Source organism: Oncorhynchus mykiss, chromosome 16, assembly GCF_013265735.2.
Source record: "Oncorhynchus mykiss isolate Arlee chromosome 16, USDA_OmykA_1.1, whole genome shotgun sequence".
Lineage (NCBI taxonomy): Eukaryota > Metazoa > Chordata > Actinopteri > Salmoniformes > Salmonidae > Oncorhynchus > Oncorhynchus mykiss.
The window spans coordinates 57679628-57702390 of record NC_048580.1 but is presented as its reverse complement, the minus strand read 5'-3'; the positions used below and the strand labels follow the sequence as shown (position 1 = coordinate 57702390).

Here is a 22763-nt window from a genome sequence, read left to right as displayed (position 1 = left end):
TCTCTCTCTCTCTCTGTTCCTATTTATACTCCTCTCTCTCTCTCTGTCCCTGTTTATACTCCTCTCTCTCTCTCTGTCCCTGTTTATACTCCTCTCTCTCTCTGTCCCTGTCTATACTCCTCTCTCTCTCTCTCTGTCCCTGTTTACACTCCTCTCTCTCTCTCTGTCCCTATTTACACTCCTCTCTCTCTCTCACTCTCTCTCTCTCTCTCTGTCTCTCTCTCTCTCTCTCTCTGTCCCTGTTTATACTCTTCTCTCTCTCCATCCCTGTTTATACTCCTCTCTCTCTCTGTCCCTGTTTATACTCCACTCTCTGTCTCTGTCCCTGTTTATACTCCTCTCTCTCTCTCTCTGTCCCTGTTTATACTCCTCTCTCTCTCTCTGTCCCTGTTTATACTCTTCTCTCTCTCTCTATCCCTGTTTATACTCCTCTCTCTCTCTGTCCCTGTCTATACTCCTCTCTCTCTCGCTCTGTCCCTGTTTACACTCCTCTCTCTCTATCTCTCTCTCTGTGTCCCTGTTTATACTCTTCTCTCTCTCTCTATCCCTGTTTATTATTCTCTCTCTCTCTCTCTGTCCCTGTTTATACTCCTCTCTCTCTCTGTCCCTGTTTACACTCCTCTCTCTCTCTGTCCCTGTTTATACTCCTCTCTCTCTCTCTCTGTCCCTATTTACACCTCTCTCTCTCTCTCTCTCTCTCTCTCTCTCTCTGTCCCTGTTTACACTCCTCTCTCTCTCTCTGTCCCTGTTTATACTCCTCTCTCTCTCTCTGTCCCTGTTTATACTCCTCTCTCTCTCTCTGTCCCTGTTTATTATTCTCTCTCTCTCTGTCCCTGTTTATACTCCTCTCTCTCTCTCTCTGTCGCTTTTTACACTCCTCTCTCTCTCTCTGTCCCTGTTTATACTCCTCTCTCTCTATGTCCCTGTTTATACTCCTCTCTCTCTGTCCCTGTTTATACTCCTCTCTCTCTCTGTCCCTGTTTATACTCCTCTCCCTCTCTCTGTCCCTGTTTACACTCCTCTCTCTTTCTGTCCCTGTTTATACTCCTCTCTCTCTCTCTGTCCCTGTTTACACTCCTCTCTCTCTCTCTCTGTCCCTGTTTACACTCCTCTCCCTCTCTCTCTCTCTCTCTCTCTCTCTGTTCATGTTTACACTCCTCTCTCTCTGTCCCTGTTTATACTCCTCTCTCTCTCTCTCTGTCCCTGTTTATACTCCTCTATCTGTCCCTGTTTATACTCCTCTCTCTCTCTCTGTCCCTGTTTATACTCCTCTCTCTCTCTCTCTCTGTCCCTGTTTATTCTCCTCTCTCTCTCTCTCTGTCCCTGTTTATACTCCTCTCTCTCTCTCTCTCTCTGTCCCTGTTTATACTCCTCTCTCTTTCTCTCTGTTCCTGTTTATACTCCTCTCTCTCTCTCTGTCCCTGTTTATACTCCTCTCTCTCTCTCTATCCCTGTTTATACTCCTCTCTCTTTCTGTCCCTGTCTATACTCCTCTCTCTCTCTCTCTGTCCCTGTTTACACTCCCCTCTCTCTCTCACTCTCTCTCTCTCTCTCTCTCTCTCTCTGTCCCTGTTTACACTCCTCTCTCTCTCTGTCCCTGTTTACACTCCTCTCTCTCTCTCTCTCTCTCTCTGTGTCCCTGTTTATACTCTTCTCTCTCTCTCTATCCCTGTTTATACTCCTCTCTCTCTCTGTCCCTGTTTATACTCCTCTTCTCTCTCTGTCCCTGTTTACACTCCTCTCTCTCTCTGTCCCTGTTTATACTCCTCTCTCTCTCTCTCTGTCCCTGTTTACACTCCTCTCTCTCTCTCTCTCTCTCTCTCTCTCTCTCTCTGTCCCTGTTTACACTCCTCTCTCTCTCTCTGTCCCTGTTTATACTCCTCTCTCTCTGTCCCTGTTTATACTCCTCTCTCTCTGTCCCTGTTTATACTCCTCTCTCTCTCTCTGTCCCTGTTTATACTCCTCTCTCTCTCTCTGTCCCTGTTTACACTCCTCTCTCTCTCTGTCCCTGTTTATACTCCCCTCTCTCTCTCTGTCCCTGTTTATACTCCTCTCTCTCTGTCCCTGTTTACACTCCTCACTCTCTCTCGCTCTCTCTCTCTCTCTCTCTGTCCATGTTTACACTCCTCTCTCTCTCTCTGTCCCTGTTTATACTCCTCTCTCTCTATGTCCCTGTTTATACTCCTCTCGCTCTGTCCCTGTTTATACTCCTCTCTCTCTCTCTCTCTGTCCCTGTTTATACTCCTCTCTCTCTGTCCCTGTTTATACTCCTCTCTCTCTCTCTCTCTCTCTCTCTCTCCCTCTCTGTCCCAGTATCTGCGCCTTCCTAATTTCTCCGTCCCTCCCCCTCTCTGTCTCTCTCCTTCACTCTCTCTCTCTCTCTCTCTCCCTCTCTCTCTCTAACTCCCCCTTTCTCTCTCTCTCTCTCTCTCTCCTCCCCCTCTCTCCCTCTCTCTCCTCCCCCCCTCTCTCTCTCTCTCTCTCCTCCCCCCCTCTCTGTCTCTCTCTCTCCAGATGTCTCTTTCCATCTCTCTCTCCATCTGCCTCCTCTCCACCAGTAATTTCCATCCAATTGTTATTATCAGAAATAGTGATACCATCCCAGTGACAAGCTCCGTCCAGAGATAATTCCAGCCGAGCCACCATTTCAAACTCCATTACATTTCAAAGGAACATTTGTCAATGGGGCCGAGAAGAGAGAAATTGGATTCCAAAGGACTCAGAGAGAAAGGAAAGGAAGAAAGAGCAGAGGAACAGAGTGAGGGATAAAGGACAGACAGAGAGCGGCTTTGCATTTGGTTCTTTGCATTTGGTCTCTAGGGAGACTATCAATCTTTCACCCATCTCTCTCTCTCTCCCTCTATCTCTCTCTATCTCTGGAGAATCACACTGTGTCACCCATTGCCTGGGTAATTTCATTACGGGGTGTTCTTAGGGGGCTTAATGTGGACCCTTTGTACGGGCGTCTACTCTGTGCCTGACAGGATTAGGGGCCTAAATGAGTCTTTAATTTGAAAACTAATTCAACTCTGTAATTGGCTTCCCATTGAAACCACTGGAGCTCTTAATACCAAAACTATTTTTTTATGATTATTGTTCGGCTGAATGTCACACATGCTACTGCCAAGGATTGGTGATGTGTGCGTGTATGTATGTGTGTGTGCTTGTGCGTGTGTGTGTGTGTCTGTGTTGGGGTGGCGGAGTTTGCATTAAAATCGCTTCAGGTTGAAAAAGGAGAACGAAAGAGAGAGTTAGTGAGAAAATGAAAGTGCACGTAGCACCTGGACACCTCTTCAGATTTCAGATCACCTCTAGTGCAATACGACCTGGCTCATCAGCCTTTCTCTCCACTGTGAGGGAATAAATCAAATGAGTCAGTGGAGCTGCAGCTAAAGCGTGGTAAATTTAATCGCCGTATCATCTCCAGCCACACCATCCACAGCTTTATGGCCATGCAGCCAACAGTAGAGCTAGCTAAATGAGCACACTGCAGGACTGAAGCTCTCCATCTGAGCAAATGCCTCTGGGCTAAATCAAGTGAAATGTGAAACTGAACCAATCTATAAAAAAAAAAACCACAAATGCTCCAAATGGTATTCTCTACTAGAGGTCGACCGAGTAGGATTTTTCCGATACCGATTATTGGAGGACCAAAAAAAGCCGATACTGATTAATCGGACGATTTTTATTTATTTATTTGTAATAATGACAATTACAACAATACTGAATGAACACTTATTTTTACTTAATATAATACATCAATAAAATCAATTTAGCCTCAAATAGATAATGAAACATGTTCAATTTGATTTAAATAATGCAAAAACCACGTGTTGGAGAGGAAATTAAAAGTGCAATATGTGCCATGTAAGAAAGCTAACGTTTAAGTTCCTTGCTCAGAACATGAGAACATATGAAAGCTGGTGGTTCCTTTTAACATAAGTCTTCAATATTCCCAGGTAATATGTTTTAGGTTGTAGGATATGCATATAATTAGTAGATTTGGATAGAAAACACTCTAAAGTTTCCAAACCTGTTAAAATAATGTCTGTGAGTATAACATAACTGATTTGGAAGGCGAAAACCAGAGAATAATCCATTCAGGAAGTAGGATTTTTTGATGTTGTTGTAGTTTTCTATTCAATGCCATTACAGTATCCATTGACTTAGGACTCAAATTGCAGTTCCTATGCCTTCCACTAGATGATAACAGTCTTTAGAAATTGTCCCTAATTAATCGGCCATTCCGATTAATCTGTCAACCTCTATTCTCTAGGGGCTCCATTTTTCTCACGCAGAACAGCAAAGTAGTGTGCAAAGACTGCTGTAAAACTCACTATTCTCTACAGTGTGATTTATGTAGGAACATTCTTCTGTCCATGTCAGTGAGAAAGAGACAATGTTCCATCCATCCCTGTGTTTACCTGGCTTGGAGCCCTCGTCGACAGAGCCATTGTAGACCTGGTTCTTGAACTCAGGCCGGTTGTCGTTCATGTCTATGACATAGATGTACAGGTCTATGGGGCTCTCCACTCGCTCACCATTCATGTTCACTGCATGCGCACGAAGCTGGAGAGGGTAAAAGAGAATGTGTGAGAGAGAGAGAGAGAGATAAAGATAGAGGGTCAATTATGCTGCCATTAACAATCTCAACATCAGTAACATGATATGGTTGATATGCAGTGTGGTAACCAATGCTAAGCACTGCATTGGGGCATATTTGAGGAAAAACAACAGGACGAGAGAAATAAACAACGTTGCATTTCATAACTGCACAGCCAAATGGGTACCAAGCACCAATAATATATGTGACTCGTTTCAGGAAACTAGGCGTATGTCGTGCGTCACTACTTCACAGGAGCAGCACTTGAACGTAATTTTTTAAATGTTTATCAAAATGCGTTTATTGGGCAGAAATGCCTTCTGAAACATGTGAACTTTAAATTGCCTTAAAAACAAACTTGTCTGCCATCTGTAAATACCAATGAAATTGTTAAATTACGAGCCCAGTTGGTTTAGCCACAGAAAAAGTGAGGAACCTTTCTGCTAGCCTTGACTGGCTGAGATAATAGTTCGGATTGGTCTGCCATGTACAGTGCCTTGCGAAAGTATTCGGCCCCCTTGAACTTTGCGACCTTTTGCCACATTTCAGGCTTCAAACATAAAGATATAAAACTGTATTTTTTTGTGAAGAATCAACAACAAGTGGGACACAATCATGAAGTGGAACGACATTTATTGGATATTTCAAACTTTTTTAACAAATCAAAAACTGAAAAATTGGGCGTGCAAAATTATTCAGCCCCTTTACTTTCAGTGCAGCAAACTCTCTCCAGAAGTTCAGTGAGGATCTCTGAATGATCCAATGTTGACCTAAATGACTAATGATGATAAATACAATCCACCTGTGTGTAATCCAGTCTCCGTATAAATGCACCTGCACTGTGATAGTCTCAGAGGTCCGTTAAAAGCGCAGAGAGCATCATGAAGAACAAGGAACACACCAGGCAGGTCCGAGATACTGTTGTGAAGAAGTTTAAAGCCGGATTTGGATACAAAAAGATTTCCCAAGCTTTAAACATCCCAAGGAGCACTGTGCAAGCGATAATATTGAAATGGAAGGAGTATCAGACCACTGCAAATCTACCAAGACCTGGCCGTCCCTCTAAACTTTCAGCTCATACAAGGAGAAGACTGATCAGAGATGCAGCCAAGAGGCCCATTATCACTCTGGATGAACTGCAGAGATCTACAGCTGAGGTGGGAGACTCTGTCCATAGGACAACAATCAGTCGTATATTGCACAAATCTGGCCTTTATGGAAGAGTGGCAAGAAGAAAGCCATTTCTTAAAGATATCCATAAAAAGTGTTGTTTAAAGTTTGCCACAAGCCACCTGGGAGACACACCAAACATGTGGAAGAAGGTGCTCTGGTCAGATGAAACCAAAATTTAACTTTTTGGCAACAATGCAAAACGTTATGTTTGGCGTAAAAGCAACACAGCTCATCACCATGAACACACCATCCCCACTGTCAAACATGGTGGTGGCAGCATCATGATTTGGGCCTGCTTTTCTTCAGCAGGGACAGGGAAGATGGTTAAAATTGATGGGAAGATGGATGGAACCAAATACAGGACCATTCTGGAAGAAAACCTGATGGAGTCTGCAAAAGACCTGAGACTGGGACGGAGATTTGTCTTCCAACAAGACAATGATCCAAAACATAAAGCAAAATCTACAATGGAATGGTTCAAAAATAAACATATCCAGGTGTTAGAATGGCCAAGTCAAAGTCCAGACCTGAATCCAATCGAGAATCTGTGGAAAGAACTGAAAACTGCTGTTCACAAATGCTCTCCATCCAACCTCACTGAGCTCGAGCTGTTTTGCAAGGAGGAATGGGAAAAAATGTCAGTCTCTCGATGTGCAAAACTGATAGAGACATACCCCAAGCGACTTACAGCTGTAATCGCAGCAAAAGGTGGCGCTACAAAGTATTAACTTAAGGGGGCTGAATAATTTTGCACGCCCAATTTTTCAGTTTTTGATTTGTTAAAAAAGTTTGAAATATCCAATAAATGTCGTTCCACTTCATGATTGTGTCCCACTTGTTGTTGATTCTTCACAAAAAAATACAGTTTTATATCTTTATGTTTGAAGCCTGACATGTGGCAAAAGGTCGCAAAGTTCAAGGGGGCCGAATACTTTCGCAAGGCACTGTAGCACGCTTCTGTCTATAACATGAGCTGCTTAGTATGTGTAGGTAATCCTTTCTGAAGTGTCTTTTTTGAAAGATATCACAAAGAACTCCACAAGTGTTGCTAAGGCTCTCCACTTTCTGGAGGAAGCAGAGTGTGATACCTAAGGTGGGGAAAATTCCGGCATTTGATTGCAAATGTGGAGGGACTCGAAAAGAGAACACAGAAATCTGTAAAACACCTGTCTGGACGACATCTTCAAACTAAGTGTAACCATGGCATCCGTGACAGAGAGATAGAAGATTTCATCCATGTAAGGGAGTCTTGCTAGCTACATTTTCAGAAAAATATGGGTTTATTGGTGTTAAAATGCACACTACAACATTGTCCCAGCATCTCCAACACCTAATTCTCAGGACTAGTTTCTTGAAAGTAACAAACAACTAAATTCCCTCATTTTAAAGAGCTGGCTCCCCTTCAAAATATGATCTATTTTGTTTACTTCTTCTCCTAGTCTTCTTGGATCTCAGTCCAACATTCTGTGGTTGGTTTATTTGAAAGGGAATCCCAAAATCTCTTAATCTTATAGCCCACATCACAAACACAGTGAGTCAATGTGAACGGCTGCTCGACTGTATCCTATCCTAGAGCAACAGCAGCGGTAAGATTTCACACATAGTTCGGGCATATAATTAATATCAAAATCTATACAGACAGGAAAGCCTGTCTAGATATCCTTTCCCTCCCCAGAAATCTGAAATATATTTTTTTTGATAAAGAACACTGCAGGAGACAAATGCTGGTAATATACCTTGGTTAGCCATAGAGGATATGTTAAGATTCAATAAACATCTGTGCTCTGTTTTTACTGCACCCAGGGAGTCACACTGATCTCTCTTTAAAATCAATGTGTTATATTTCACTATTTGACCTTACTAGCATGCTTTATATCATCGACAAAGATTTATTCAACTTTGTCCCTGTAGACTGCGTGAAACGACAAAGGTTTAGGAACAATTCAGCGTTTGAGATGGACCACTAGGAATCAGGATGGCATCAACATTCCACTGCAACAGGCAAATATGTCGCCTGTTAGAATGTCTGAGATGACTATCAACAGGACACATGAGTGGATGTAGTAAGACCTTCCACCAACCTATCTGATTCTCAGGGTATAAGCTTCAAAAGAGAGAACAGGTGAGGAGAGGAGAAACGAAGGGAGGAGGGAAAGAGATAAATGGAGGAGTGGAGGCAAGGGAAGAAGTTAAAAACAAGAGGAAGGAAAGAAAAGTGAAGAGAGGAGAAGGGAGAAGGGGAGGAATGTATGGTTACAATCTGTATCAGCAGAACCTCTCTATTATGTGCTTCTGATCGGACAGTGAGAGGGTGTCAGCCGGGGTATCGCCATGACAACTATCTATTAAAAACCTTCTTACCCTCTTGCCAGGAGGGTTGTGGCCTTGTGACAGGAAAAAGAATCAGGAGGACGCACCATCCACTTCCTTTCTCTAAGGCAGGTGAACATCCTCTCCAATCTCTCTACATTTACCTCCCTTCTCCTCTCTGCACCTCACAAAAATTGCATCACCGGGTCTCCCAAAGGTTAATTTGACTTTTCTTTTTCCTCTGCATTGTCTGATCTGGCCCTGCACCCAATATCCGCACCCTGCCATCACTCCCTGCTAAACCGCAGTCTGGGAGCCCACAAAGCGTTATCTCTCTCCTAGCGCTGCGCGGCGCCGACACCCTCATTCAATAACACCGCTAGTCAGAGATTTCAAGCCCTGTTTAAAGGTCCACTGCAGCTGTTTTTTTTAATCTCAATATCAAATCATTTCTGGGTAACAGTTAAGTAACTTACTGTGATAGTTTTCAACTAAAATGGTCAAAAAGAAACCAAAATAGCTTCAAAGGCAATTTCTCAATCAAGAATGTTGCTGTCTGGGAGGAAAAGTGAAAATATGCTGTTATTGGTGGATAGGTTTAGAACTAGGGATGGGTAGCGTTAAGGTTTTAACGGTATTACTACTCTTACCAATACTGCTTATCCATCCGGGACTTGAACGGTGTTACTACTCTTACCAATACTGCTTATCCATCCGGGACTTTAACGGTATTACTACTCTTACCAATACTGCTTATCCATCCGGGACTTTAACGGTATTACTACTCTTACCAATACTGCTTATCCATCCGGTACTTTAACGGTATTACTACTCTTACCAATACTGCTTATCCATCCGGTACTTTAACGGTATTACTACTCTTACCAATACTGCTTATCCATCCGGGACTTTAACGGTATTAATGAATTAAGAACAGAATTAACATTGCATTATTTTTTTAAATTGTAAAATAAACAATAAATAAACAAATCACTATTATACACTCAGATGTTGTGATGATGGAAATGTAAAACAAATGAAATATTTTCCTGAAAAAGAAAAGACAGTGGTATAGAGCAACATGGGTGGGGCATGCAGGTAGGCTGTAAAAGGACTAACTGTTCTTAGCAGTTCTTCTGGAGAAAGATCAACATATTTGCCTTCTCTGGCAGAAGTCGGGACCTCTCCTGGCTTATTGTGTTCCCTGCAGTCAAAAATACCCTCTCGCTAGAGGTGGAGGAGGCTTGAGCAGAAAGGTAGCTTGTTGTGAGGAGGGGCAGAGTAGCTCTCTTCTCCCACCACCACATTACAGGATCTTCAGCCATGGGGATGGGAGGCAGGCCTTTGTAGAGCTCAACCTCTAGGTGAACACGCTCGCTGAGGGTGAGGGACAAGGTGTCCTGTTGGATCGTCAACCTCAACTCCCTGTCGTCCTCTGAGAACAGCTCCTCCAAGGCACTCCTTGTTTTGTTTAATGGAGGGACTGTCTCCTCCATTTCCTCTCCTTCTCCCTCAGACTCCTCCTGTTGCTGGTGCTCTGTGTCTGTCTGCTCCGGCTCCTCTGACAGCCCTGGTGTTGCTCCTGTCACATTGGCCTCAACAGTTGCCTTCCTCAGCCTGTTCCAGATGGTGTCACTCACCGGCCTCACTTTAAATGTGGGGTCCATTGCTGTGGCCTCATGCAGGAAGGCTTGAATGTCCTCATCCTGATAGCGCTTGGAGAGGTTCCCCCACACCTTCTCTTTGATGGTTGCCACAAGCGTTGTATCTTCATGCTTCACAGTGAAGTTCTCTTCCAGTTTGTGGAGGATGGGTATGATCTGTCCACAGGTGGCATTCTTTTCATATGATACACACAATGTGGATGTATAGAGGATTCTCATGAACTGGACAAACTCCTCAGTCTTATGGAAGTCCTCGTCCTTCAGATGGTCCAGGTTGTCCTTGGTCATTGCTTTTCGCAGTCTTGGGTCCAAGGCTGCTGCTTGGATTGCTGGATACCGCTCCATGAATCTCTCTATCATTAGATAGATGAGTGAGTGAGTGTTGCAGAAGGCCCGAAACAACAACAAAAAACAACATACATTTAATTACCGCACACTTGAACATTTAATGAAATTGTTAAATGAATGAATGAAATGAATTTCTAAATAATACTTTAATAGATTAAACTGTATTCTTACCAAGGAGCTTCTGGTTTTCCTTCAAGACTGTTTTGGACATGGAGGATCTCTTGAACCACACGACCAGCTCTGATTCGGGCTGCCCATTTATCAACGGAAGTCATTTTGTAGATTTTCTGTGCTGCCAGATTCAATGAATACGCAAAGCATCCTATTTTTAGCATGTGTAGACTCTTGATGGAAACATCCATATTTCCAGCATTATCAACAGTCACAGCTAAAATCTTGCTCGGCTCTAACTCAAACTCTTCCAGAATGTCTGAGATCTCCTCTACCACTACTTCGCCAGTTTGCGATTTGTACACTGCCCTGGTGTGGAGGACATTCTGTTTTACACTGCCCTGGCTTGTGTAGTGCACTGTAACAGTGAGATAGTGGTCCTGACAGAGGCTGGTCCACTCGCCTGATGATGATGGCCAACTTTGGCACGTCCTTCAGCTCAATGATCACATTGAGTGCCTTGCTCATCTCCCTACAGTAAAACAAAGATTGTTTTCCTGTGTTGAATTATCATTATTGAATTATTGTGTTGTTATGTTTTGTATTATGGAGTGATGGGACTAACATACAACCCTTTTATACTACTATATCCTAAAATGTAATACAACTCAATATATACTGGTAGGACTGATCACCGACAATGAAAGAGAGAGCCAATAGAGAGTAGGTCAGAGACCTGGCTGGGTGGTGCCAGAATAACAACCTGTCCCTCAACGTAACCAAGACTAAGGAGATGATTGTGGATGATTGTGGACATCGACGGGGCTGTTGTGGAGCAGGTTGAGAGCTTCAAGTTCCTTGGTGTCCACATCACCAACAAACTAGAATGGTCCAAACACACCAAGACAGTGGTGAAGAGGGCACGACAAAACCTATTCCCCCTCAAGAGACTGAAAAGATTTGTCATGGGTCCTCAGATCCTCAAAAGGTTCTACAGCTGCATCACTGCCTGGTACGGAAACTGCTCGGCCTCCGACTGCAAGGAACTACAGAGGGTAGCCCAGTACGAACTAACCTGCCTGCCATCCAGGACCTCTATACCATGCGAGGTCAGAGGAAGGCCCTAAAAATTGTCAAAGAGCCCAGCCACCCCAGTCATAGACTGTTCTCTCTACTACCGCATGGCAAGCGGTACCAGAGTGCCAAATCTAGGACCAAAAGGCTTCTCAACAGTTTTTACCCCCAGGCCATAAGACTTCTGAACAGGTAATCAAATGGCTACCCGGACTATTTGCATTGTGTGCCCCCCCAAACCCCTCTTTTACGCTGCTGCTACTCTCTGTTTATCATATATGCATAGTCACTTTAACCATACCTACATGTACATACTACTTCAATCAGCCCGACTAACCAGTGCCTGTATATAGTCTTTATACTGTTATAGCCTCGCTACTGTTATTTTCACTGTCTTTTTTACTGTTGTTTTTTATTTCTTTACTTATCTATTGTTCAGCAAATACCTTTTTTAAACTTAAAAATTGCACTGTTGGTTAGAGCCTGTAAGTAAGCATTTCATTGTAAGGTCTACTACACCTTTTGAATTTGGTGCACATGACAAATAAACTTTGATTTGATTTGATACTGACAGACTGTTACCTAAAACCCTTGGACTCCACTGTTGCAAAGGAGTGTAGGCCTTTCACTATGAACTTGGTCACGGCTAGGTGGCACTCATTAACACTCTCCTCAGTCATCCTCCCACTAGCTGCCAGAGTGAAGGGGCTTTGGGCTTATCTTTGGCATGGACCAGTGGTATTAGAGAGAGGAGTGGGTTGGTTCATTTTAGCTGCAACTTTAACAAAAAAGTTGCAAAATCTTTAAATGGGTGATTGAATTTATGAACGCACTCATAGCTAAACAATCAGCTGGCTTATGGTTACTTTGATCATGAACGCATGTTCGCATAATTTAGCTAACACCATGTGTGGGCTCTAGGTTGCTAGCATACATACCTAACATAGATCGGGTAATGAGAGATGAGCTAGGCAGTCAAAAACTCTACATTTCTCTGCCTGTACATGATGCAATTTCGATAGATGTTTGGACAGATTCCTCGTGATTCCGCCCTTACAAGCAAAAGTCTTGTTGCACATGTGGCAACGAGCATTGTCAGCATTGACTCTGGTGAAGTGTAACCACACTTTTGAACGTTTAGCTCCCCCCGCCATCGTCACGAATTAAGAGCAGGGTCTTTCTGGAGTGTGTGTGTGAGCTGTAGCGTGTGAGAGACAGGCTCCACGCGAGAGAGATCTCTTCTGGATTGGGAATATTGAAAATGACTCATAGACAAATGTCTTCATCTTATTGCAACTGTCGTGTCTTTGGTATCATTAAAGTGAAGACTGTTATTTTATCAAATCAATTCTCTGTAATTATTATTACGTGATTAAACTAATCATGTAAATGTAATTAACTAGGAAGTCGGGGCACCAAGGAAAATCTTCAGATTACAAAGTTATAATTTTCCGAATATAACTCTTTAGATATTTTAATATCAGATCAATTAAGTCTTCTAATTAATGAATTATTCTTCACCTCATGTTAGTCTCATTCCAAACGTCATAAATTGTTGGTTATCTGCACGAACCCAGCCTTTACTATGAATCATCCATACACCAATTATCTTAATCATTTATTTACTAACTAACTAAATAATCACAGAAATGCATAAACAAACAAACAGTGGATATGGTTACAAGGAAAGGATAGGGGAGGTTCCATAGTGGGCTAAGCCGATATGACGGCTTGGTGGACAAAGGGAAGTGGGTGCGGACTGAGAAGGGCGGGAAAGACAACATTTCGGCAGATAATTTTAGAAAGAGAGGGTCCAGATTGTCTAGCCCGGCTGATTTGTAGGGTTCCAGATTTTGCAGCTCTTTCAGAACATCAGCTATCTGGATTGGGGTAGGTTTGGGCGAGTTGCTGTTACGTCATTTCACAAATAGTTTCATCTTTACTAATTCATTTTATACAATATCTAGACGCAAACCTCATAAAGGAAGCACCTATGTAAACAGAGTTATGGTAATGTATTGTCTTTCATGAGGTCACAAACATGAAAGAGAGAGAGAGAGAGAGAGAGAGAGAGAGAGAGAGAGAGAGAGGGAGAGAGAGAGAGAGAGAGAGAGAGAGAGAGATGCCATGATCTATACCCAGAAAGGGCCATGATAAAATGTGCAAGATAACATTTATGTATCAATAATAAATAGGACATGAATTTTCTTAATTTCTCCAGTACCGAAAGCAGAACCGATAACGTCAGAGCATATCGATACTACGGTCTTTCATTATTTAGCCCCAGAGCCCGTTTAATACCGGGTTTCGGTACACATCCCTATTTGGAACTCTGTCATATTGGTCAACTAGCTCATTTGCCTCATAGTGATGTCACCATGGAAGGCCAAAACTCCATCCCACCTAAACAAGCATGAAATATCAGGCAGTTTTTGTTAAAGTTAAAGTTTGTTAAATTTTAAAGTTTCCAATAGCATCCCAACGCACCATATTTCCATCCTGCACAAGCCTCGTGATAAGTGTGAGCCAATTAAAAACGACCACCTCATTGACACAACTCTGCAATAAAGATATGGAGTATGATGACAGGCCCAATGGCAAAGATTCATAATTTAACTGTGCATTTGACAATGGGTCAATTACTTTAACCATCAATTACATTTTTTAGACATTAACAGCTATAGTTCAAATTGTGAGATAGTTTGTGCTAGCCAAATTCTAAGCCTATTAATGAGTTACCGTTTCCCGAATTAACTCAAGAATATACCAGAATCTCGATATCATAGTAGTCAATCATTTCCTCATATCAGTCTTATTCTGAACATCACATAATCCTTTAAATCTGCACAAACCCGGGTTTCACTAATCATTCCGTACCACACAAATTGAGTTGATTTATTTATTTACTAACAAGCTAAATGATAACATAAGATACACATACACACAGTATAGGTTATTGATTGGAACTTAATACAATGACAACAGGTCCCTAGCGGACCAACACAATGTGACACGTGTTACATAAGATGGAGATTTAAAGAAAGAGAGAGAGCAAGAGAGAAAAGCAACACTTGGATAAATTTGTAAACTATGCTTAGTTTAGCCCTATTACCTAGCCCCGAACTGCCACTCTTATGGGTAAGAAGTGTAATGCATGTATTTACATGTTGAAGGTCTCCGTTCGGGTGTCTCTGATGGATATCTCCATTGGATATCGTTGGATGGCCTGGTCTTTTCGTCCTCAGGTGTAAAGCTCTGAATGTCCACAAGATGTCACAATGTCCTTTCTCTTAGTTGTCTGTTTCCTTGCACTCGTTCTGTAATAGTGGACTTCTCAGGATGGCTAATCATCAGTGTAGATGACCCCAGCGTGGGAACGAGAGCAGTGTAGACAAACAATGACTTGAAGAGAATAACCGAGTGGTCTTGCTTGAATTCGCCTTCTTAGATATAGTATTTAGGACAGCTACTCAACCATAGCATTGATTGCTAAGAGGCTCCTTTGTCTTCTTCAACCTTGTGCTGCGTTTCGTGGTCGTGACTAATCGTAGACCTAGTCTAGTATGTTAATTCTTAACTCACATGCTTTATAACCTCGGCTCAAAAGGGGGCGTTTCCGTCTTCATGACATGCTCTCTGTGTTCCCTGGGGCGTAACTAGTTACGAGGCAAGGTATAGAAAATATCCAAATTAAAGACGATAAAACTGTGTTTTTGTGATGATAAGACTGGGATTTTAGTTGTCTAAATGAGATCATAATATATTTTATGAAATGTATTATGATCTTGTTTAGACAACTAAAATCACAGTTTTATCATCACAAAAACACAGTATTATATTGTTTAATTTGGATATTTTCTATACAACGTAAAGTATGTAAACATCATATACACATTATGAAAACTCTTCAAGTTACAATGTTTTCGTTAAAATGTCCTCATTTAACTTTTAATAACATCATTATTCCCACCCATTCGGATTATGAAATATATTGTCCCCAAGTCCATTTATTTGATGTTTTAGTTTTGGGCTGTAAACTCTTCACAAGGCACAAAGACATTCCAGACACCCAAACTAGGTGCCATAAAACTCTCACCTTCAACCCTCTCCCCCTCTGTGGGAGAGAAATATCTCTGTAGAGCTGATCCACTGTAACCTGATCCTCAAAGGCCAGTCATGACAGGAGCAATTTGTCGTTGCTACATCCATTTTTGGATTTACAGTTGAAGTCGGAAGTTTACATACACCTTAGCCAAATACATTTAAACTCTGTTTTTCACAATTCCTGACATTTAATCCAAGTAACAATTCCCTGTTTTAGGTCAGTTAGGAACACCACTTTATTTAAAGAATGTGAAATGTCAGAATAATAGTAGAAAGAATGATTTTTTCAGCTTTTATTTCTTTCATCACATTCCCATTGGGTCAGAAGTTTACATACACTCAATTAGTATTCGGTAGCATTGTCTTTAAATTGATAAACTTGGGTCAAACGTTTCGGGTAGCCTTCCACAAGCTTCCTATAATAAGTTGGTTGAATTTTGTCCCATTCCTCCTGACAGAACTGGTGCAACTGAGTCAGGTTTATAGGCCTACTTGCTTGCACAAACGTTCTGCCAACATATTTTCTATAGGATTGAGGTCAGGGCTTTGTGATGGCCCCTCCAATACCTTGACTTTGTTGTCCTTAAGCCATTTTGCTACAACTTTGGAAGTATGGCGGCCTTTCAGGTTACGTCGATGTGGGACTCATTTTACTGTGGATATAGATACTTTTGTACCCGTTTCCTCCAGCATCTTCACAAGGTCCTTTGCTGTTGTTCTAGGATTGATTTGCAATTTTCGCACCAAAGTACATTCATTTCTAGGAGATAGAACACGTCTCCTTCCTGAGCGGTATGACGGCTGCGTGGTCCCATGGTGTTTATACTTGCGTACTATTGTTTGTACAGATGAACGTGGTTCCTTCAGGCATTTGGAAAATGCTCCCAAGGATGAACCAGACTTGTGGAGGTCTACAATTTACAATTGGAGGTCTTGGCTGATTTCTTTTGATTTTCCCAAGACGTCAAGCAAAGAGGCACTGAGGTTGAAGGTAGGCCTTGAAATACATCCACAGGTACACCTCCAATTGACTCAAATTATGTCAATTAGCCTATCAGAAGCTTCTAAAGCATTACATCATTTTCTGGAATTTTCCAAGCTGTTTAAAGGCACACTCAATTGAGTGTATGTAAACTTCTGACCCACTGGAATTGTGATAAAGTGAATTATAAGTGAAATAATCTGTCTGTAAACAATTGTTGGAAAGATTACTTGTGTCATGCACAAGGTAAATCCTAACTGACTTGCCAAAACTATAGTTTGTTAACAAGAAATTTGTGGAGATGTTGAAAAAACGAGTTTTAATGACTCCAACCTAAGTGTATGTAAACTTCAGACTTCAACAGTATACACTAACGTTCAAAAGTTTGGGGTCACTTAGAAATGTCCTTGTTTTTGAAAGAAAAGCAACATTTTTGTCCATTAAAATAACATAACATTTATCAGAAATACAGTGTAGACTTATGGTCAGACAGAAACAAAGACCTTTATTCTGAAACTTGTCAGTGTATTCTTGTTCTGAGAAATGAAGGCTATTCCTTGCAATAAATTGCCAAGAAACTGAAGATCTGGTAAAACGCTGTGTACCAATCCCTTCATAGAACATAGCAAACTGGCTCTAACCAACATGGAAAGAGGAGTATGAGGCCCCGGTGCACAACTGAGCAAGAGGACAAGTACTGTTGTGTCTTTGGCATTATTAAACTGAAGATTAATCTTTATCAAATTACTCTCTGTAATTATTATTACGCGATTAAACTGATTAATCATGTAACTATAATTAACTAAGAAGTCGGGGCACCAAGGAAAATATTTAGATTACAAAGTTATAATTTTCCTAATATAACTTTTCAGATATTTTCATATCTGATCAATAGTCTTCTGATGAATGAATTCTTCTTCACCTCACGTAGTCTCATTCCAAACATTGTAAATTGTTGGTTATTTGCACGAACCCAGTCTTCACTCTGAGTCATGCATACATGAATTGTCTTAAATAATGTATTTATTAACTAACTAAACAATCACAGAAGTGCACACACAAACAAACAAAGTAAATATGGTTACAAGAAATGATAGGGGAATGTGCCCTAGTGGTCTAAACCGGCATGGCGGCTTGTTAGACAAAAGGGGAAGTGGGGGTCGACTAAGAAGTCACTACAGAGTGATAATTATAACAATTGAAATGCTAATCCTTTGCACATGAACGCTCACTCATTCGGGAACAATTGCAATCAAAATATATATTTACACTCAGTGTGTCGTCGGGATCTCTGTTGAAAAGTTAGTTTCTGTTGGAAAGCGTCCGTTCTCTCTCTCTCTCTATGTCGTGGTTAGAATGGATAGTTCAATGGATAGTGACATTCATTCATGTCGTTATAGAATAGATGTTTCGGCGGTTGTCGGTCTTCACGTTCAATGAAACCTGATTCCTAGCTGCAGACTAGTAATTAATATCAAAGATTTGTTCTTATTCTGTCGGCATCGATAGTCTAAGAGTTTAACCACGTGGGATGGTTAAAAGATTCAGCAGTCTGGTCTCAAAACTTGGCCCTCTCGTTATCGAGGTAAGCTGGTCTGCAACCTTTGTCCTCTCGTAATTGAGAGCAACATTGTCTGTTGAGCAACTCTCAAAGTGGGGGTTTTATTCGGGAGAGCAAAAAAAGCTTTCTCATGACGCCAGATCGTAACTATGCTCATGGGCGGTCCTCTGATTTAGTTAAACTCAAAAGGGAATTGGAGTTTCCTTCATTAAACAGTCCAAAATCGCATTACACAATTTTACAAACAGTATCCTCCTCACTCATTCATCTTATACAACAATCATCTCATACCTGAGGCTATTATATAAACAGTGTTATGGTAATGTGGCCGTATTGTCTCCGATGAGTTTCACAAAATTGTACCAAAAGGACCAGTTTGTAGCTGGATTCTTCACCTATATTTTATACCTTCTCCAGAACATAAATGTTGTTCAGACCTCAAGTTCTGTGAGGTGGAAGAAATTCCTTTGTTCTCTTCTATGAAAACTCTACTCTCTCTCTATACTGTGGCCATGAGGAGATAATCTCCTCCAGGAATTTACGACCTCTCTCTGACCACAGCAACCTGGGTGTAGGAAACAGGTAGAGGGGGATGGGGCTTGCTGTACCCAAAAAGGGCAGGGTCATAACAGTGCATTAGAGTTTCTAGTTTGAGGAACAGACGTCTCACAAGTCTTCAATTGGCAGCTTCATTAAATAGTACCCGCAAACCACCAATCTCAACGTCAACAGTGAAGAGGCAACTCCGGGATGCTGGCCTTCTAGTCAGAGTCGCAAAGAAAAAGCCAAATCTCAGACTGGCAAATTAAAAAAGAAGATTAAGATGGGCAAAAGAGCACAAATACTGGACAGAGGAAGATTGGAAAAAAGTGTTATGGACAGACAAATCTAAGTTAGAGGTGTTTGGATCACAAAGAAGAACATTTGTGAGACACAGAAAAAAATGAAAAGATGCTGGAGGCGTGCTTGACGTCATATGTCAAGCATGGTGGAGGCAATTTGATGGTCTGGGGGTGCATTGGTGGTGGTAAAATCATTATTTATAACCTTGTCAATGTCTTGACTATATTTCCTATTCATTTTCCAACTAATTTCATGTAGTATGTTTTCATGGAAAACAAGGACATTTCTAAGTGACCCCAAACTTTTGAATGGTAGTGTACATGTACAGTGGGGCAAAAAAGTATTTAGTCAGCCACCAATTGTGGAAGTTCTCCTAATTTTCATCATAGGTACACTTCAACTATGACAGTCAAAATGAGAAAAAAAATCCAGAAAATCACATTGTAGGATTTTTAATGAATTTATTTGAAAATTATGGTATTTGGTCACCTACAAACAAGCAAGATTTCTGGCATTCACAAACCTGTAACTTCTTCTTTAAGAGGCTCCTCTGTCCTCCACTCGTTACGTGTATTAATGGCACCTGTTTGAACTTGTTATCAGTATAAAAGACACCTGTCCACAACCTCAAACAGTCACACTCCAAACTCCACTATGGCCAAGACCAAAGAGCTGTCAAAGGACACCAGAAACAAAATTGTAGACCTGCACCAGGCTGGGAAGACTGAATCTGCAATAGGAAAGCAGCTTGGTTTGACGAAATTAACTGTGGGAGCAATTATTAGGAAATGGAAGACATACAAGACCACTGAAAATCTCCCTCGATCTGGGGCTCCACGCAAGATCTTACCCCGTGGGGTCAAAATGATCACAAGAACGGTGAGCAAAAATCTCAGAACCACACGGGGGGACCTAGTGAATGACCTGCAGAGAGCTGGGACCAAAGTAACAAAGCCTACCATCAGTAACAAACTACGCCGCCAGGGACTCAAATCCTGCAGTGCGAGACGTGTCCCCCTGCTTAAGCCAGTACATGTCCAGGCCCATCTGAAGTTTGCTAGAGAGCATTTGGATGATCCAGAAGAAGATTGGGAGAATGTCATATGCTCAGATGAAACCAAAATAGAACTTTTTGGTAAAAACTAAACTCGTCGTGTTTGGAGGACAAAGAATGCTGAGTTGCATCCAATGAACACCATACCTACTGTGAAGCATGGGGGTGGAAACATCATGCTTTGGGGCTGTTTTTCTGCAAAGGGACCAGGACGACTGATCCGTGTAAAGGAAAGAACAAGTGGGTCCATGTATCGTGAGAGTTTGAGTGAAAACCTCCTTCCATCAGCAAGAGCATTGAAGATGAAACGTGGCTGGGTCTTTCAGCATGACAATGATCCCAAACACACCGCCCGGGCAATGAAGGAGTGGCTTCGTAAGAAGCATTTCAAGGTCCTGGAGTGGCCTAGCCAGTCTCCAGATCTCAACCCCATAGAAAATCTTTGGAGGGAGTTGAAAGTCTGTGTTGCCCAGCAACAGCCCCAAAACATCACTGCTCTAGAGGAGATCTGCATGGAGGAATGGGCCAAAATACCAGCAACAGTGTGTGAAATCTTGTGAAGACTTACAGAAAACGTTTGACCTGTCATTGCCAACAAAGGGTATATAACAAAGTATTGAGATAAACTTTTGTTATTGACCAAATACTTATTTGCCACCATAATTTGCAAATAAATTCATAAAAAATCCTACAATGTGATTTTCTGGATTTTTTTCTCTAATTTTGTCTGTCATAGTTGAAGTGTACCTATGATGAAAATTACAGGCCTCTCTCATCTTTTTAAGTGGGAGAACTTGCACAATTGGTGGCTGACTAAATACTTTTTTGCCCCACTGTATATATAAAATATAATCTTGTTTTATTCTGATGTTTGTAAACATTGTAAATATAAACAAACACTAAATAGCCTCATAACATGGTTAAAACAATACTTTTTATATCATGGATGGTATGCTTTTTACCAAAACAAAAGCAGGGCAACCATTTTGTCATTGTTTCATCTGTGGATTTGCAATTTAAACAGCTGCATATTATCAATATATAATTGTGTCACCAACAAAAAGGTAAACAATAGGTCTATAGCAAATGCAGTAAATGCAATTCATTTTTCAAATGTAAATAGCCCTTTTCAGTAGTGCTCAAAGCATGCCATTCCATGAGCTCAGTGTTTCTTTTTCAACTCAAATCAATGAGCCCAATCAGTCCTCCATGATAACAAAATCATAAACAACAGAGTAGGGCTGGCTAATAAATCCTTAGTTTTGGGGTCATGCTCAGGTAAAACAATTTGGCTAATCTATACTTCAATATTTCCAAGTCCTATTCTTGAAGATCAAGGGGTATAACATTTTTTGGAATGACTGAAATTCTTTGGTTTTTAATGTTATTATATAATTTAATCATATTATTATATTTAATAGAAAGCGATGGGTTAGAAGAAGCCTGCATAACCAATAAAGTAAAATTGAACATCCATATATGGCCAGCTATGTAAACTTTAACATGGATTTATCCTGCAATAGACGTCGGTTGTCTTCTTCCTAGTGCCTCCTCAGGGGAAAGTAATCTAAAAGTAACGGAATGTAATCAGATTACATTACTGAGTTTGCGTAATCCAAAAGTTACATTACTGATTACAATTTTGGACAGGTAACTAGTAACTGTAATGGATTACATTTAGGAAGTGACCCACCCAACCCTGATGTCGGATGACAAAGCTGACAACAATGTCGCTTTGAGGAAGTATTCCCCCCTTCAAGGATATTAAAGTTGTAAGATAATGAAAGATAACTTTTACCACAAATATTTTTTCTTTAATACAAAGCTGGATGGTAGTTTCATAGCTTAAGTTATTTTAGTCTTCCTTACATAGAGTACAGCTTATATAGCTTCTGAGTCAGAAGTTATGACTGTGTGGCTACATTTGGTTCTTTATCAAAATTTGACAGAGACACATCCAGCCTGGGCTTTAATCCAAGAACCCGTGTCACCAAGCCTGGGCCTTCCTTAACAAATCACCATCGATCCTGCATCCTCCTGGGCATACATCTGCCCAGCTCATCCTCTCAATGGAAAGCTGGGCCTCTGAGTTCAACAAATAAACAAAGACATGTCAAACAGAGGGAGAGATGTGAGGAGCAGGGAGAGAGAGAATGCGAGAGATTCAATTGTGGAGAGAAAGCAACAAGCATTATTCCTACAGTAGCTACATCAAAGTGGTATATTAATGATAATAATTAGTTGGTGTTAGCACGGAGCTTATGGGCAAAATCCCACATGGGCCACATACTGATGATGTGTGTGTGTGTAGGTTGCATGGGAAAATTAAGTCTGCTAAGCATATTATTAACTTTACAGCACCTGAGGTGGACGCTACTCTGGTAATACTGCACTGTGTATGTGTGTGTGTGTGTGTGCGTGCGTGTCTGCATGCGTGCGTGCGTGTGTGTGTGTGATCCACAGTGGTTGAGTCATTTTCATGGTCTGTATGAGCGTTTGTACTTGTTAAATGTCATGTGGCTGTAGCCACCACTCCTCACCCTTCACTCTCTCAATCAATAGTCCACCTGGACAACCGGCTAGCCTGTCACCAACTCATTACAGAGCTGTGCATGTGTAGTTGTGTGTGTGTGTGTGTGTTACGCACATGGTAAGATGATCTCCTCTCTCTGTCCAGCGGCTTGGTGACGAACATCTTGCCGGCGACAGGGTCGATACTGAACACCTCATTGGGTGGCTGGTCCGCTCCCACCCCTGTGATGCTGTATCGGATGGAGATGTTCCGGTCCTGGTCCGAACGGATCTGCAACAAGACACACAGACACAGAATGTCCGTTTTTACTCTGTGGTCTACTACTGTTTCTGAAATGGATTTCATCTTTCATAACACATTCAATCATTGAGTAATATGGGAGATTGGAGAAAAAACAAAGCCT

The 22763-nt window shown here is 41.5% G+C and overlaps 1 protein-coding gene across 1 annotated transcript in view; it reads right to left on the bottom strand.

Annotated features, from left to right (window-relative positions):
• Positions 1–22763, bottom strand: part of LOC110492389 (cadherin-4) — a 542831-nt gene that overhangs the window by 86206 nt on the left and 433862 nt on the right. Inside the window, exons 6-7 of the mRNA XM_021566660.2 lie at positions 22475–22630; positions 4425–4569 (exon numbers count right to left, since the gene is read on the bottom strand). Coding sequence (XP_021422335.2) covers positions 4425–4569; positions 22475–22630 — 301 coding nt within the window. The remainder of the gene's footprint in view (positions 1–4424; positions 4570–22474; positions 22631–22763) is intronic.